General features: G+C 44.1%; 1 protein-coding gene across 2 annotated transcripts in view; it reads left to right on the top strand.

Moving 5' to 3' along the window:
* The window catches only part of LOC137278169 (centlein-like), a 115887-nt gene that overhangs the window by 82911 nt on the left and 17975 nt on the right, over positions 1-15001 (top strand). The window contains exons 16-22 of one of the 2 annotated variants that reach the window (XM_067810352.1): positions 3488-3617; positions 3884-4005; positions 5241-5363; positions 5672-5772; positions 7645-7730; positions 8148-8236; positions 14232-14318. In XM_067810352.1, the coding sequence (XP_067666453.1) occupies positions 3488-3617; positions 3884-4005; positions 5241-5363; positions 5672-5772; positions 7645-7730; positions 8148-8236; positions 14232-14318 (738 nt within the window). Of the gene's footprint in view, positions 1-3388; positions 3618-3883; positions 4006-5240; positions 5364-5671; positions 5773-7644; positions 7731-8147; positions 8237-14231; positions 14319-15001 lie in introns of both variants that reach the window. The other variant, XM_067810351.1, reaches the window with a different exon arrangement.

A 15001-nucleotide genomic window follows, 5' to 3' on the forward strand; every position in this document is an offset into this window, starting at 1 on the left:
AGCAAATTATGGCCGATCACTTAGCGTCTACTACGGCAGGATTGAATTTACTTCGTCTTCAAGGTCTCCTATCTACAGTGTCATGGGGTGAGAACTTTACTAAACCTTTGTATCATGTTCCATGGTCAGCACCTACTCTCTTCGATGGGAAGATTGAAGAGGTAGCTAGGATGGTTGCTCAAGACTCCAGAGAAGTTGTGATGATCAAGTCTATCGACACTCTGACATCAGTACTTAAACAGACTAATCAATGTTACACCCTTAAGTCCAAGTTCTCCAGGGTTCAAAGAGCAAGTGAAGAGAGGACATCTTCTTTTCGTTGCTCCTGTGGAGGAAAGAAGCGCCCCCAGACATCCAGCAACTAAGTTTCAACAACAATGTCTAGGGGTGGGAGAAGAGGGCATTATTGAAGATCAGGTTCGGAACAACTGGAGTCTTCCACCCGCAGCCGTTCCCGTATAACCATCTCAAGTGGATGGACGTCTTCAACTTTACTGGGACAATTGGAGAATCCTCAAAGACAACGATGTCATGAAAATTCTGAGAGAGGGCTACAAGATCTCGCTGGGAACCAATCCCCCGCTCACAAGAACACCAACTCCTTTTATTTATGCAACGCATCAACTGGACAAGTTGACCAACGCCATAGCAACATTGTGAAAGAAAGGAGCAGTAGAAGTTATAGAGTCACAGAGTCGGACGCCCAGTTTCGGTACCCAAGAAGAATTCCAAAGAGAAATTTCGACTTAAATACAGCATGCCTTCAGAAACCAGAGCATTTCAAGATGGTACATCTGCCTCAACTAAGACTCCTTATTCGTCCAGAAGATTACCTCGCCAAGGTAACAAGATCCATATCTGCACATCCCGATACATCGAGAGTCCTGGAAATATCTGCGCTTCCTTTTCAACGGTCAACACTACCAGTGGAAGGTCCTACCATTCGGAATATCTTCGGCTCAGTGGCTGTTTACACGGGTAACCAAGCCCATAGTCAGCTATCTACACCTGAGGGGGTTACGCAGTGCCTTTTATCTGGACGATGGCATACAAGCGCATCTAGAGAAAAGTCAACTCAGACTACAGTTAGATTTCACCATCAGGCTACTAACACAACTGGGGTGGTTAGTAAACCACATGAAGTCGGAGTTAGAACCTCAACGAGATCTCATTTTCCTCGGGATTCGTTTCATCACAACATCGAATCAGATTGTCGTCCCAGAGGACCGGTGGGTCAAGATTCAAAACATGATATAGCAAGCTCTACTCTCTCCGCTGACACTTCGACAATCGTAATGTCTACTGGGTCTCCTCACGTCAGCACAAGACATGACCAGAAGAGGAAGACTACAGCTGCGTCCGTTACAACGATTCTTGAATCTTCATCTCAACAGCAGAGATCAGATTCCACTCTCAGACAACCTGAAGCCTTTTTCACTTTGGTGGACTCACCGATCAAACATTTGCGCAGGAATTTTATGGTAGAGCCGGCGTTCAACAGCCATCTCTACATAGAGGCGTCAATGCAACAATGGGGAGCCCATCTAGACAACGAAGTAGCAGCAGGGATGTGGACCAAAGGAGAGCAAGCTCGTCATATCAACCAGTTGGAGATGAAAGTGGTCATTCATGCAATCCATCACTGGGCGACAATGTTGAAAGACAAACTACTGATGATACACACAGACAACTCAACAGTGGTCTTTTACATAAACAGACAGGGGTCAACCCATCTGTATTCCGACTTCTCGAGTGGAGCGTATTAAAAACAGTTTAAAATACAGAAGATACTCTGCGAGAGCAGCTAAAGTAGTTACTTTAGCCTTGTGGAAATCCACTCAGACCCTTTATGATGACAAATGGAAGCGGTTTGAGACATTCGCCAAAAAGAAAGGTTTCACTTTGATGAAGGCTACATATCCACAGCTAGCAGAATATCTATGTCACCTACGACAGTCCAGAGGTGTGAAAGGTTATACATTATCTACATATTTGGCAGCTCTCAGCTCAGTCATAACCATGGAAACAGGAACCAAGTTGACTGAGTTACTTGCCTTACTACACTCTTTCAAGTTGGAAAATCAACAGCGTAGATTTAGAGCTCCAGCATGGGATCTAAACATCGTGCTTCAACATCTCACAAGTGATGCGTACGAACTGCTTGATCAGACCTCAATTGAACTGCTAACTCAGAAGACGCTGTTTTTAGTTGCCTTGGCGACAGCTGCACGAATGTCAGAAATCCATGCTCAAGCCTATAACCGCACAAGTTATCACTCTGCGGAGTATAATGGTGGAAAGTCCATGCACGCGCCTTAAACAGACTAGCATGAGTGATTAGGACCCTGTACTCATAATGTAGATACTTGTACATGGAGAAGGGTTGCAACTAGTCTTGATTTCAATATCTCGACAATTAGTTGCATCAGAAATTAGCAGGATGCTAGTTACTTTCGATGTCACACATTCCTGTCAACGAAATCTTCATCTGAAGACAAGTTCGACTGGATGTGATCCCCCAGAATGTACCATGAATATTAGAAGAGCAGGACCATATTATTGCCATTACAAGTTCCTATTTGGGGGAAAAATTATTGGACGTATTTTTGACAGTCGGCAGAATATAGCATGGCCTGACCCAACGCCTTTTCTGTTGGATTCTGTAAGCAATTAGCATGAGTCAGGATAAGGAAAAATATGTAATTTTCTGAATAAAATTGATATTTCATACTTATCCTGACTCATGACAAAAGCCCTCCCAGATGCCCACACAGGCACGCAGAATTCCTATATTCACGTGTCGGGCGATATACAAGGAGAGAGTAACAAGCATGGCCGGTCACATGACCTAGGTGCGGGAAAAGGGAGGCTACACATGGGTGAGTGTAGTTATCGTCCGCTTCTTTTTAGAAGGGAACTTCAACGGATTTCAGGTGTGCCACTACCTTTGCCAGGGAAGAGGAGATAAGCAGTTAGCATGAGTCAGGATAAGTATAAAATATCAATTTTATTCAGAAAGTTACATTTTCTTTTGGCCAGGATTAACCTCTGATGGTTCATTTAGTGACAGTACAATTTACTTGAAAAGAGTTTCATGTTATAGATTTAAAGCATTTGGGGTGCCCTGTTTCATGATATGAAGAATACTGAGATTTCGTTTATTGTTTACAGCACAATGTTTCTGGGCTACTTTCAACGTTACTTTTTGCCCCTTCATCTCCATTCACCATCATTCACCTCATGAGGGCAATAGGTAGCCCAGAAACATTTTGTTGTAAATATTAAAGTTGCAAATCCATACCATAAGTTATTATGTTCCAACTTCATAATACCCATCAAACATCTGAAGTGAAAAAATAATTCACATTCGATGTATGTGTCATTTAAGGATAATCAGGGAATTTGGTGATCAATCTTTGGAGTTTGATGTGTCACGCCTCAACAAACATGAGCGGACCCATTCCACTCCGTCACGCGATGTTCGCAGCACAAGCAGCTCGCAACACACACCCCGCCTCAGGTCCCGCTCAGCATCGCCTGGCTCACGTGACAGTCAGCATCAATACTGCACCCTGAAGCGGAAGCTGGCTGACACAGAACATCTTCTGGAACTCAAGGTGAGAGACAGAGTTGTCGTTCACATGTAGGAGAAGTCTACAATCTTTTCATACAGCATTATGCCTTTGCATGTGCATTTTGTAGGTCATCCTTATAGAAACATGTTTAGGACTGATTATATAAAGCTATTATTCAATATGATGCATGAGCATATAGAGTCTGTTTCTGTATCTTGTATCATTATATAATTTTACTCTGGTATAGGTGGATGCTTTCTCCTCAAGCCACATTGTTTCTATAAAGGAATATGTGTTTCTGTGTTCAGTCTCGAGAGCTTATGGTGCTGCACAAGGCACATAGCCAGCGACTAGACAGACTGAGGAGTCTCCAGAACAGTTACCGACTTGTGAAGGAACAACTGAAGACTCTGGAGGATGATACATTCAGGTTTGTAAGGGCAAAGTCGTCAAACTCTGTAAGACACTTTGTTAAAACTGGATGGCCTAATGTAAGGACAGATGACAGCCTATCATTTAAGCATTTCTTGCTTATCAGTGTCGGAGCTGATCATGCACCATTACATATTGTTTATGTGTATTGATGGGGTACCTATTTATCAACTGAGTAACAGATTGATGACTCCAAACCTGCTACTATGCCTGTTGAGTTATCCTTTAGTCTTTTAGACACAACCTGTCGTGTCAGGAATTTTAGGCCACAACCTACTGTATCAGGAATATAAGGTCACATCCTGCTGTGTCAGGAATTTTAGGTCGCAACCTGTGTCAGGAATGTAAGGCCACAACCTGCTCTGTCAGGAATGTTAGGTCACATCCTGCTGTGTCAGGAATGTGATGATACAACCGGCTGTGTCAGGAATGTTAGGTCACATCCTGCTGTGTCAGGAATGTGATTATACAACCGGCTGTGTCAGGAATGTTAGGTCACATCCTGCTGTGTCAGGAATGTGATGATACAACCTGCTGTGTCAGGAATGCAAAGCAAACAACCTGCTGTGTCAGGAATATGAGGTCACATCCTGCTGTATCAGGAATGTGATGACACAACCTGCTGTGTCAGGAATGTAGGGCCACAACCTCCTGTGTTAGGAAAGTAAGCCCACAACCCGCTGTTCCAGGATTGTAAGGCCACTACCTGCTGTGTCAGGAATGTGATGCCACAACCTGCTGTGTCAGGATTGTAAGGCCACTACCTGCTGTGTCAAGAATGTGATGCCACTACCTGTTGTGTCAGGAATGTGAGGCCATAACCTACTGTCAGCTGAGAGACATATATCACAGCCAGCATTGGTCAGTCATGTATTGGCCAAAAGGATACTCCCAGATTATGATGTCTCTATTGCCCCACACCAATGGTCATAGATGTGAAATCATATCAAGGTTTCATTCTGCATTAACCTGCATTAAACCACTTGAAAACTATAAAAAATAGTGAAATATAAGTGTCTTAACTTGTGAAAAGAATCGTGTAGAAATGGTTTCAAAATTATGACATTGATGAATTCAGCTAGTGACAATGTCCAAGATTAACATCCCATGGTGTTTAAACAGATCAAGTCTGCTACTTGTTTCCCAAGTTTGTTTCCCAGTTTTTAAAGATGCATCACATTTACTACCTTCTATTCCAAGTTTTGCTAAGACTGTCATGGAATCTGCTTGTAGTGGCAAGAAGAAGATCAAGTCTCGTTGTTCTGACCCTCGTGAACTGCAGAAGGAAAACAGTGACCAAGTTTGGAATGAACTCTCTCATTTCAAGAATGAAAATCGCAAACTTCTAACAGAAACGTGTGTTAATGAATTGATGCAGATACATGAATGATAAAAAGAATGTTTACACTGTATTTGCTATTTTACTTAATGTTTGATATTCATATAATATGCCTTCCAGGTTCTTGGTGATGTGTTTGTGTTAATTAATTTCAGTATGTTTTTCAAAATATGTAAGAGTTTAATGATATTTATGCGAGGGCTTTCAAAGATGTTATTGTAACCTAACAAATGATAATTCCACAGTAGACATAGGTAAATAATGATTTTTCACATGACCTTTAATGTATAATCATCATTGTGACATATATCACATCTGCCTCAAGGATGGCTATGCAAGAGGAGTTGGACATGCTCAGAGTTCAAGCTGCTCAGGATGCTGCCCTCATCCATGAACTAAACTTAAAGCTGGAACAGGCTTATGAAGGTAATTCTACGTGACATGTCCATTTCTAGGCATGCAAAAACTCTATACACCCTATTTCATACCATCATACAACATGGGAATATATCAATGGTGTGAGGTTTAGGTTATGCCAGTTTTGATTCATATATGATCTTGTAAGAATAATTCACTCTGCTTGTGTCCTGTTGTACATCACTCCATGATGCTGTTGTCCTGTAAGAGTACTCCATGATGCTGTTGTCCTGTAAGAGTACTCCATGATGCTGTTGTCCTGTAAGAGTACTCCATGTTCCTGTTGTCCTGTAGTACTCCATGATGCTGTTGTCCTGTAAGAGTACTCCATGATGCTGTTGTCCTGTAAGAGTACTCCATGATGCTGTTGTCCTGTAAGAGTACTCCATGATGCTGTTGTCCTGTAAGAGTACTCCATGATGCTGTTGTCCTGTAGGAGTACTCCATGATGCTGTTGTCCTGTAGGAGTACTCCATGATGCTGTTGTCCTGTAAGAGTACTCTATGTTGCTGTTGTCCATGTAAGAGTACTCCATGATGCTGTTGTCCTGTAGGAGTACTCCATGATGCTGTTGTCCTGTAAGAGTACTCCATGATGCTGTTGTCCTGTAAGAGCACTCTATGTTGCTGTTGCCCATGTAAGAGTACTCCATGATGCTGTTGTCCTGTAAGAGTACTCTATGTTGCTGTTGTCCATGTAGGAGTACTCCATGATGCTGTTGTCCTGTAAGAGTACTCTATGTTGCTGTTGTCCTGTAAGAGTACTCCATGTTGCTGTTGTCCTGTAGGAGTACTCTATGTTGTTGTTGTCCTGTAAGAGTACTCCATGTTGCTGTTGTCCTGTAAGAGTACTCCATGTTGCTGTTGTCCTGTAGGAGTACTCTATGTTGCTGTTGTCCTGTAAGAGTACTGCATGTTGCTGTTGTCCTGTAAGAGTACTCTATGTTGCTGTTGTCCATGTAGGAGTACTCCATGATGCTGTTGTCCTGTAGGAGTACTCTATGTTGCTGTTGTCCTGTAAGAGTACTCCATGATGCTGTTGTCCTGTAGGAGTGCTCCATGTTGCTGTTGTCCTGTAGGAGTAGTCTATGTTGCTGTTGTCCTGTAAGAGTACTCCATGTTGCTGTTGTCCTGTAGGAGTACTCTATGTTGCTGTTGTCCATGTAAGAGTACTCCATGTTGCTGTTGTCCATGTAAGAGTACTCCATGATGCTGTTGTCCTGTAGGAGTACTCCATGTTGCTGTTGTCCTGTAAGAGTACTCCATGATGCTGTTGTCCTGTAGGAGTACTCCATGTTGCTGTTGTCCTGTAGGAGTACTCTATGTTGCTGTTGTCCTGTAAGAGTACTCCATGTTGCTGTTGTCCTGTAGGAGTACTCTATGTTGCTGTTGTCCATGTAAGAGTACTCCATGTTGCTGTTGTCCATGTAGGAGTACTCCATGATGCTGTTGTCCTGTAAGAGTACTCCATGATGCTGTTGTCCATGTAAGAGTACTCCATGATGCTGTTGTCCTGTAAGAGTACTCCATGTTGCTGTTGTCCTGTAAGAGTACTCCATGATGCTGTTGTCCTGTAGGAGTACTCCATGATGCTGTTGTCCTGTAGGAGTACTCCATGTTGCTGTTGTCCTGTAGGAGTACTCCATGATGCTGTTGTCCTGTAAGAGTACTCCATGTTGCTGTTGTCCATGTAAGAGTACTCCATGATGCTGTTGTCCTGTAAGAGTACTCCATGTTGCTGTTGTCCATGTAAGAGTACTCTATGTTGCTGTTGTCCTGTAAGAGTACTCCATGTTGCTGTTGTCCATGTAAGAGTACTCCATGATGCTGTTGTAAAGGAACATGTTAGTGTTGTTTTCACGGCTGTTGTCTTGTTTCACAGATGTGGACTTCCAGGTGAAGAAAAGGGAGTATGAACATAAAGCAAAGACAGACATGTCATCAGAAGTCACAGTACTCAAGTCTTCTGTGAGTTAGAATACCCTCTTTGCCTTAGCCACTGTAACAATCAGTCACTTCCATCAGCACATTGTTACTGGGTAAAGACTGGGTTGTTGTTGATGTCTGACCATGCTTCATATTGCAAATGTTTTTTCTATGAAATAGCATGTATACACTAGTTCAGTGATGGTAGTGGGGAAGAATGCACATATCAACGTATAACACATCAAAATATTAGTTGAATTTCCTTGTATCATCATTGAAGTCGTCAGCCTAGTGAGGGACATTAGTCATATTTGGGACTACACTTTCTTAGTAAAATACAGATCACAGGCTCCTTAGTGTCAACACAAAAGCTGCTGCTTTTGACCACTTTCTAAATACTCTGCATATTCATTGGGAAGTGAGGGTTTATGCTTCATTCAGAGATTTGGATATTTGTAGGTACAAAGTAGAGACGCTGTTTTGGAGAAGTTGGAGAGACAGTTGCAGGAAATGACTGGGGAGAGGGACATGCTGCTGGAGGAGAAGCGGTAGGTGGTCCTACAGAGATGTGGGAGACATAGGTACTGGATGGGGTGTCTAGAAGGGAAGAGGTAGATGGTCTTACAGAGACGTGGGAGACATAGGTACAGTGTGGTGTGTCTAGAGGAACATGCTTCTAGAAGGGAAGAGGTAGGTGGTCTTACAGAGATATGGGAGACATAATTATTGGGTGGTGTGTCTAGAGGAACATGCTTCTAGAAGGGAAGAGGTAGGTGGTCTTACAGAGATGTGGGAGACATAGGTACAGTGTGGTGTGTCTAGAGGAACATGCTTCTAGAAGGGAAGAGGTAGGTGGTCTTACAGAGATGTGGGAGACATAGGTACTGGATGGGGTGTCTAGAAGGGAAGAGGTAGATGGTCTTACAGAGACGTGGGAGACATAGGTACAGTGTGGTGTGTCTAGAGGAACATGCTTCTAGAAGGGAAGAGGTAGGTGGTCTTTTAGAGATATGGGAGACATAATTATTGGGTGGTGTGTCTAGAGGAACATGCTTCTAGAAGGGAAGAGGTAGGTGGTCTTACAGAGATGTGGGAGACATAGGTACAGTGTGGTGTGTCTAGAGGAACGTGCTTCTGAAAGGGAAGAGTTATGTGGTCTTACAGAGGTGTGGGAGACATAGGTACTGGGTGGTGTGTCTAGAGGAACATGCTTCTGAAAGGGAAGAGGTAGGTGGTCTTACAGAGATGTGGGAGACATAGGTACAGTGTGGTGTGTCTAGAGGAACATGCTTCTGAAAGGGAAGAGGTAGGTGGTCTTACAGAGATGTGGGAGACATATGTACTGGGTGGTGTGTCTAGAGGAACATGCTTCTGAAAGGGAAGAGTTATGTGGTCTTACAGAGATGTGGGAGACATAGGTACTGGGTGGTGTGTCTAGAGGAACATGCTTCTAGAAGGGAAGAGGTAGGTGGTCTTACAGAGATGTGGGAGACATAGGTACTGGGTGGTGTGTCTAGAGGAACATGCTTCTAGAAAGGAAGAGGTAGGTGGTCTTACAGAGATGTGGAAGACATAGGTACAGTGTGGTGTGTCTAGAGGAACATGCTTCTAGAAGGGAAGAGGTAGGTGGTCTTTTAGAGATATGGGAGACATAATTATTGGGTGGTGTGTCTAGAGGAACATGCTTCTAGAAGGGAAGAGGTAGGTGGTCTTACAGAGATGTGGGAGACATAGGTACAGTGTGGTGTGTCTAGAGGAACATGCTTCTAGAAGGGAAGAGGTAGGTGGTCTTACAGAGGTGTGGGAGACATAGGTACTGGGTGGTGTGTCTAGAGGAACATGCTTCTAGAAAGGAAGAGGTAGGTGGTCTTACAGAGATGTGGAAGACATAGGTACTGGGTGGTGTGTCTAGAGGAACATGCTTCTGAAAGGGAAGAGGTAGGTGGTCTTACAGAGATGTGGGAGACATACGAGGGGAAGTCAATATGTTCATAGAACTCGATATAAAACAGAACACAATGGTTGTGATATTGGTTTTATTTTTCAATATAGTCTCCCTGAACCTCGATGCATTTTGCCCATTTGTCTTTGAGACTGTCTATGTACTTGAAATAGAAGTCTTCAGATTGGTCCCTCAGCCACGCCTCTGTTGTTGCCTTGAGGTCATCATCATTGGCAAATCTTGTTCCACGCAGGTGAGATTTCAAATTGCGAAACAGATAGTAGTCGCTGGGGGCCAGATCTGGACTGTATGGGGGATGGTTTAGTTGTTCGAAGCCACATTGTTGAAGAGAAGCTTGTGCAACACGGCTCTTGTGGACTGGTGCATTGTCGTGGAGAAGCATGACTCCAGCTGTCAACTTCCCACGCCTCTTCTCTTTGATGGCCGCTCTCAATCTTTTCAACAAGTCAGCATAGTAAGCCCCTGTGATCGTAGTTTTAGGTGGTTTATAGTCTATGAGAATCTCACCCTTTGAATCCCAGAAAACGGTTGCCATGATCTTGCCAGCAGAAGGTTGTGTTTTGAACTTCTTGGGTGCAGGAGAATGCTTGTGCTTCCACTGCATGGATTCTTGTTTGGTTTCGGGATCCCAGTGATGAATCCAGGTTTCATCCCCAGTAACCAGACGAGCATGAAAGTTATCAGGATCAGCGTTGTAGATGTCCAACAGCTCACGACTGGATTCAACTCTCTGGTGACGATCATGTGCATTTAGGTTACGAGGGACCCATCTTGCGGATACCTTGAACATGTGCAGGTGTTCATGGATCACTGTGCAAACACTTCCATGTGAAATGCCACACTCTGAAGCTATCTCGTCCACCTTTATTCTCCGATCGGACATAATTAAGCGTTGGATCCGGGCAATTGTATCTTCTGTAATGGCTTCAGAAGGTCTTCCTGACCGTGGGTCATCTTCCAAGGAGCTGCGACCTCGCTTAAACTCAGCTGACCATTTTGCCACAGTGGAATATTGAGGGGCTTCCTCGCCATACACATTGATCATGCGTTTGTGGATTTCGGTTGCATTCACACCTTCTTTAGTGAGAAACTTGATAACTGCACGAAACTCAGTTATGGAGGTTTCCATGATTTGTGCAGGGTAATCGTCTTTTAAAGGCTCTAACTCTCAAGTAAATGCTCGAGGAAGGTTGGGTATCAGTATACAGAGTCACAGATGAATCACCTCAATAATGACACCAATGACAACATCACCAAGGATATATCAGCACCCACTTCTATGAACTTATTGACTTCCCCTCGTATGTACTGGATGGTGTGTCTAGAGGAACATGCTTCTGAAAGGGAAGAGGTAGGTGGTCTTACAGAGATGTGGGAGACATAGGTACAGGGTGGTGTGTCTAGAGGAACATGCTTCTAGAAGGGAAGAGGTATGTGGTCTTACAGAGATATGGGAGACATAGGTATTGGATGGTGTGTCTAGAGGAACATGCTTCTAGAAGGGAAGAGGTAGGTGGTCTTACAGAGATGTGGGAGACATAGGTACTGGGTGGTGTGGCCAGAGGAACATGCTTCTGGAAGGGAAGAGGTAGGTGGTCTTACAGAGATATGGAAGACACAGGTACTGGGTGGTGTGTCTAGAGGAACGTGCTTCTAGAAGGGAAGAGGTAGGTGGTCTTACAGAGATGTGGGAGACATAGGTACTGGGTGGTGTGTCTAGAGGAACATGCTTCTAGAAGGGAAGAGGTAGGTGGTCTTACAGAGATGTGGGAGACATAGGTATTGGGTGGTGTGGCCAGAGGAACATGCTTCTGGAAGGGAAGAGGTAGGTGGTCTTACAGAGATATGGAAGACACAGGTACTGGGTGGTGTGTCTAGAGGAACGTGCTTCTAGAAGGGAAGAGGTAGGTGGTCTTACAGAGATGTGGGAGACATAGGTACTGGGTGGTGTGTCAAGAGGAACATGCTTCTGAAAGGGAAGAGGTAGGTGGTCTTACAGAGATGTGGGAGACATAGGTACAGTGTGGTGTGTCTAGAGGAACGTGCTTCTAGAAGGGAAGAGGTAGGTGGTCTTACAGAGATGTGGGAGACATAGGTACTGGGTGGTGTGTCTAGAGGAACATGCTTCTGAAAGGGAAGAGTTATGTGGTCTTACAGAGATGTGGGAGACATAGGTACTGGGTGGTGTGTCTAGAGGAACATGCTTCTAGAAGGGAAGAGGTAGGTGGTCTTACAGAGATGTGGAAGACATAGGTACTGGGTGGTGTGTCTAGAGGAACATGCTTCTGAAAGGGAAGAGGTAGGTGGTCTTACAGAGATGTGGGAGACATAGGTACTGGGTGGTGTGTCTAGAGGAACATGCTTCTGAAAGAGAAGAGTTATGTGGTCTTACAGAGATGTGGGAGACATAGGTACTGGGTGGTGTGTCTAGAGGAACATGCTTCTGAAAGGGAAGAGGTAGGTGGTCTTACAGAGACGTGGGAGACATAGGTACAGTGTGGTGTGTCTAAAGGAACATGCTTCTAGAAAGGAAGAGGTAGGTGGTCTTACAGAGATGTGGAAGACATAGGTACTGGGTGGTGTGTCTAGAGGAACATGCTTCTAGAAGGAAAGAGGTATGTGGTCTTACAGAGATATGGGAGACATAGGTATTGGATGGTGTGTCTAGAGGAACATGCTTCTAGAAGGGAAGAGGTAGGTGGTCTTACAGAGATGTGGGAGACATAGGTACAGTGTGGTGTGTCTAGAGGAACGTGCTTCTGAAAGGGAAGAGTTATGTGGTCTTACAGAGGTGTGGGAGACATAGGTACTGGGTGGTGTGTCTAGAGGAACATGCTTCTGAAAGGGAAGAGTTATGTGGTCTTACAGAGATGTGGGAGACATAGGTACAGTGTGGTGTGTCTAGAGGAACATGCTTCTGAAAGGGAAGAGGTAGGTGGTCTTACAGAGATGTGGGAGACATATGTACTGGGTGGTGTGTCTAGAGGAACATGCTTCTGAAAGGGAAGAGTTATGTGGTCTTACAGAGATGTGGGAGACATAGGTACTGGGTGGTGTGTCTAGAGGAACATGCTTCTGAAAGGGAAGAGGTAGGTGGTCTTACAGAGACGTGGGAGACATAGGTACAGTGTGGTGTGTCTAGAGGAACATGCTTCTAGAAAGGAAGAGGTAGGTGGTCTTACAGAGATGTGGAAGACATATGTACTGGGTGGTGTGTCTAGAGGAACATGCTTCTAGAAGGGAAGAGTTATGTGGTCTTACAGAGATATGGGAGACATAGGTATTGGATGGTGTGTCTAGAGGAACATGCTTCTAGAAGGGAAGAGGTAGGTGGTCTTACAGAGATGTGGGAGACAAAGGTACAGGGTGGTGTGTCTAGAGGAACATGCTTCTAGAAGGGAAGAGTTATGTGGTCTTACAGAGACGTGGGAGACATATGTACTGGGTGGTGTGTCTAGAGGAACATGCTTCTAGAAGGGAAGAGGTAGGTGGTCTTACAGAGATGTGGGAGACATAGGTACAGTGTGGTGTGTCTAGAGGAGCATGCTTCTAGAAGGGAAGAGGTAGGTGGTCTTACAGAGATGTGGGAGACATAGGTACAGTGTGGTGTGTCTAGAGGAACGTGCTTCTGAAAGGGAAGAGTTATGTGGTCTTACAGAGGTGTGGGAGACATAGGTACTGGGTGGTGTGTCTAGAGGAACATGCTTCTAGAAAGGAAGAGGTAGGTGGTCTTACAGAGATGTGGGAGACATATGTACTGGGTGGTGTGTCTAGAGGAACATGCTTCTGAAAGGGAAGAGGTAGGTGGTCTTACAGAGATGTGGGAGACATATGTACTGGATGGTGTGTCTAGAGGAACATGCTTCTGAAAGGGAAGAGGTAGGTGGTCTTACAGAGATGTGGGAGACATATGTACTGGGTGGTGTGTCTAGAGGAACATGCTTCTAGAAGGGAAGAGGTAGGTGGTCTTACAGAGATGTGGGAGACATAGGTACTGGATGGTGTGTCTAGAGGAACATGCTTCTAGAAGGGAAGAGGTATGTGGTCTTACAGAGATGTGGGAGACATAGGTACAGTGTGGTGTGTCTAGAGGAACATGCTTCTAGAAGGGAAGAGGTAGGTGGTCTTACAGAGACGTGAGAGACATATGTACTGGATAGTATGACTAGAGGGACATGCCACTAGAGAGAAGAGGTAAGTGGTCTTACAAGGAGATTGGAGACATAGGTACGGGATGGTGTGACCAGAGGATCATGCTTCTAGCAGAGATAGATGATCTTACAAGGATGTTGTTGAAAGTGTTGTTTATTAGCAGCTGAGGCAATGTGATGTCATACTCATGTTTATGTTCGGAATGAGAGCATGAACAATTGAAACAAGACTTAGAAATAGTCTTGTATAAGGTTAATATGTCATGAGAATGCATTATACTAGACACCTTGAAGTGTAAAACCTGAAATTATCGGGGATGAATTATATTAGTCCAGCACAGGTAGTAATCTTTAATTTGCATTGTGTTTTTTTGTTGTTGTTGACTATGAAATCTTTGATTTACTCATTTTCTTTTTTCTGTTTTGAAGACAGTTAAAGAGCACCATGCTTAAGATCAACCAGGAGTCCTCCCAGCAGAAAATTGACATTGCCAACTTGAAGAAGGACATACATCGGTAGGTTTCACATGCCGTGCTTATCGAGGCATACCATGCCAGATCACAAAATCATTCCTCCTGTTACGTCATATTCATCTTCTTTGCCTTGCAGTTTCAGCAGACATCATTTTCATTGACAGCCATCCTTAGCTGTAGTTAGAAAACAGTGCAGTGCTGTTCATTGTGGGAGAACATGACTTCTATTTTGTGTTTGCAAGCACCATGTCTGGAACGTGCTGTGTGTATACCTGCACATGTGTTAAACGAATATTTGTAGCGAGTGATTCTTGCAGTTTCTGCGTGATTAGACAACTGTGTATGTTGTTAACTAGGTAGATACAACCTTGTCAAAGTATTTCGGGGACAAAGACCCCACTCCATTGCCAGCCTGTCTGGGGTACAGCTACACTCTATACTGTTGTTGAAGGACACTTCATGTTTATCTGACTTGTCAGAGACAATGCAGTAGACATGTGTGGCTATGGCAACAGTAGTTCCATGCCTATCATTTCCAGACCTACCACTTCTACACACAATGGAGTAGCAAGTGTCATGATGTCAACAACTGGAATTGACACCATGAACTTGGTACTTATTACATTACCTACAATGAAAGCATCAAGGTATTGTGCTTTTTGTTGATCTTGCTATGTATTCTGACAGTCATTACTGTGAGCTATGTGCAAGATCCCACCAAACTC

Source organism: Haliotis asinina, chromosome 3 (assembly GCF_037392515.1).
Source record: "Haliotis asinina isolate JCU_RB_2024 chromosome 3, JCU_Hal_asi_v2, whole genome shotgun sequence".
NCBI classification, from domain to species: Eukaryota; Metazoa; Mollusca; class Gastropoda; order Lepetellida; family Haliotidae; genus Haliotis; species Haliotis asinina.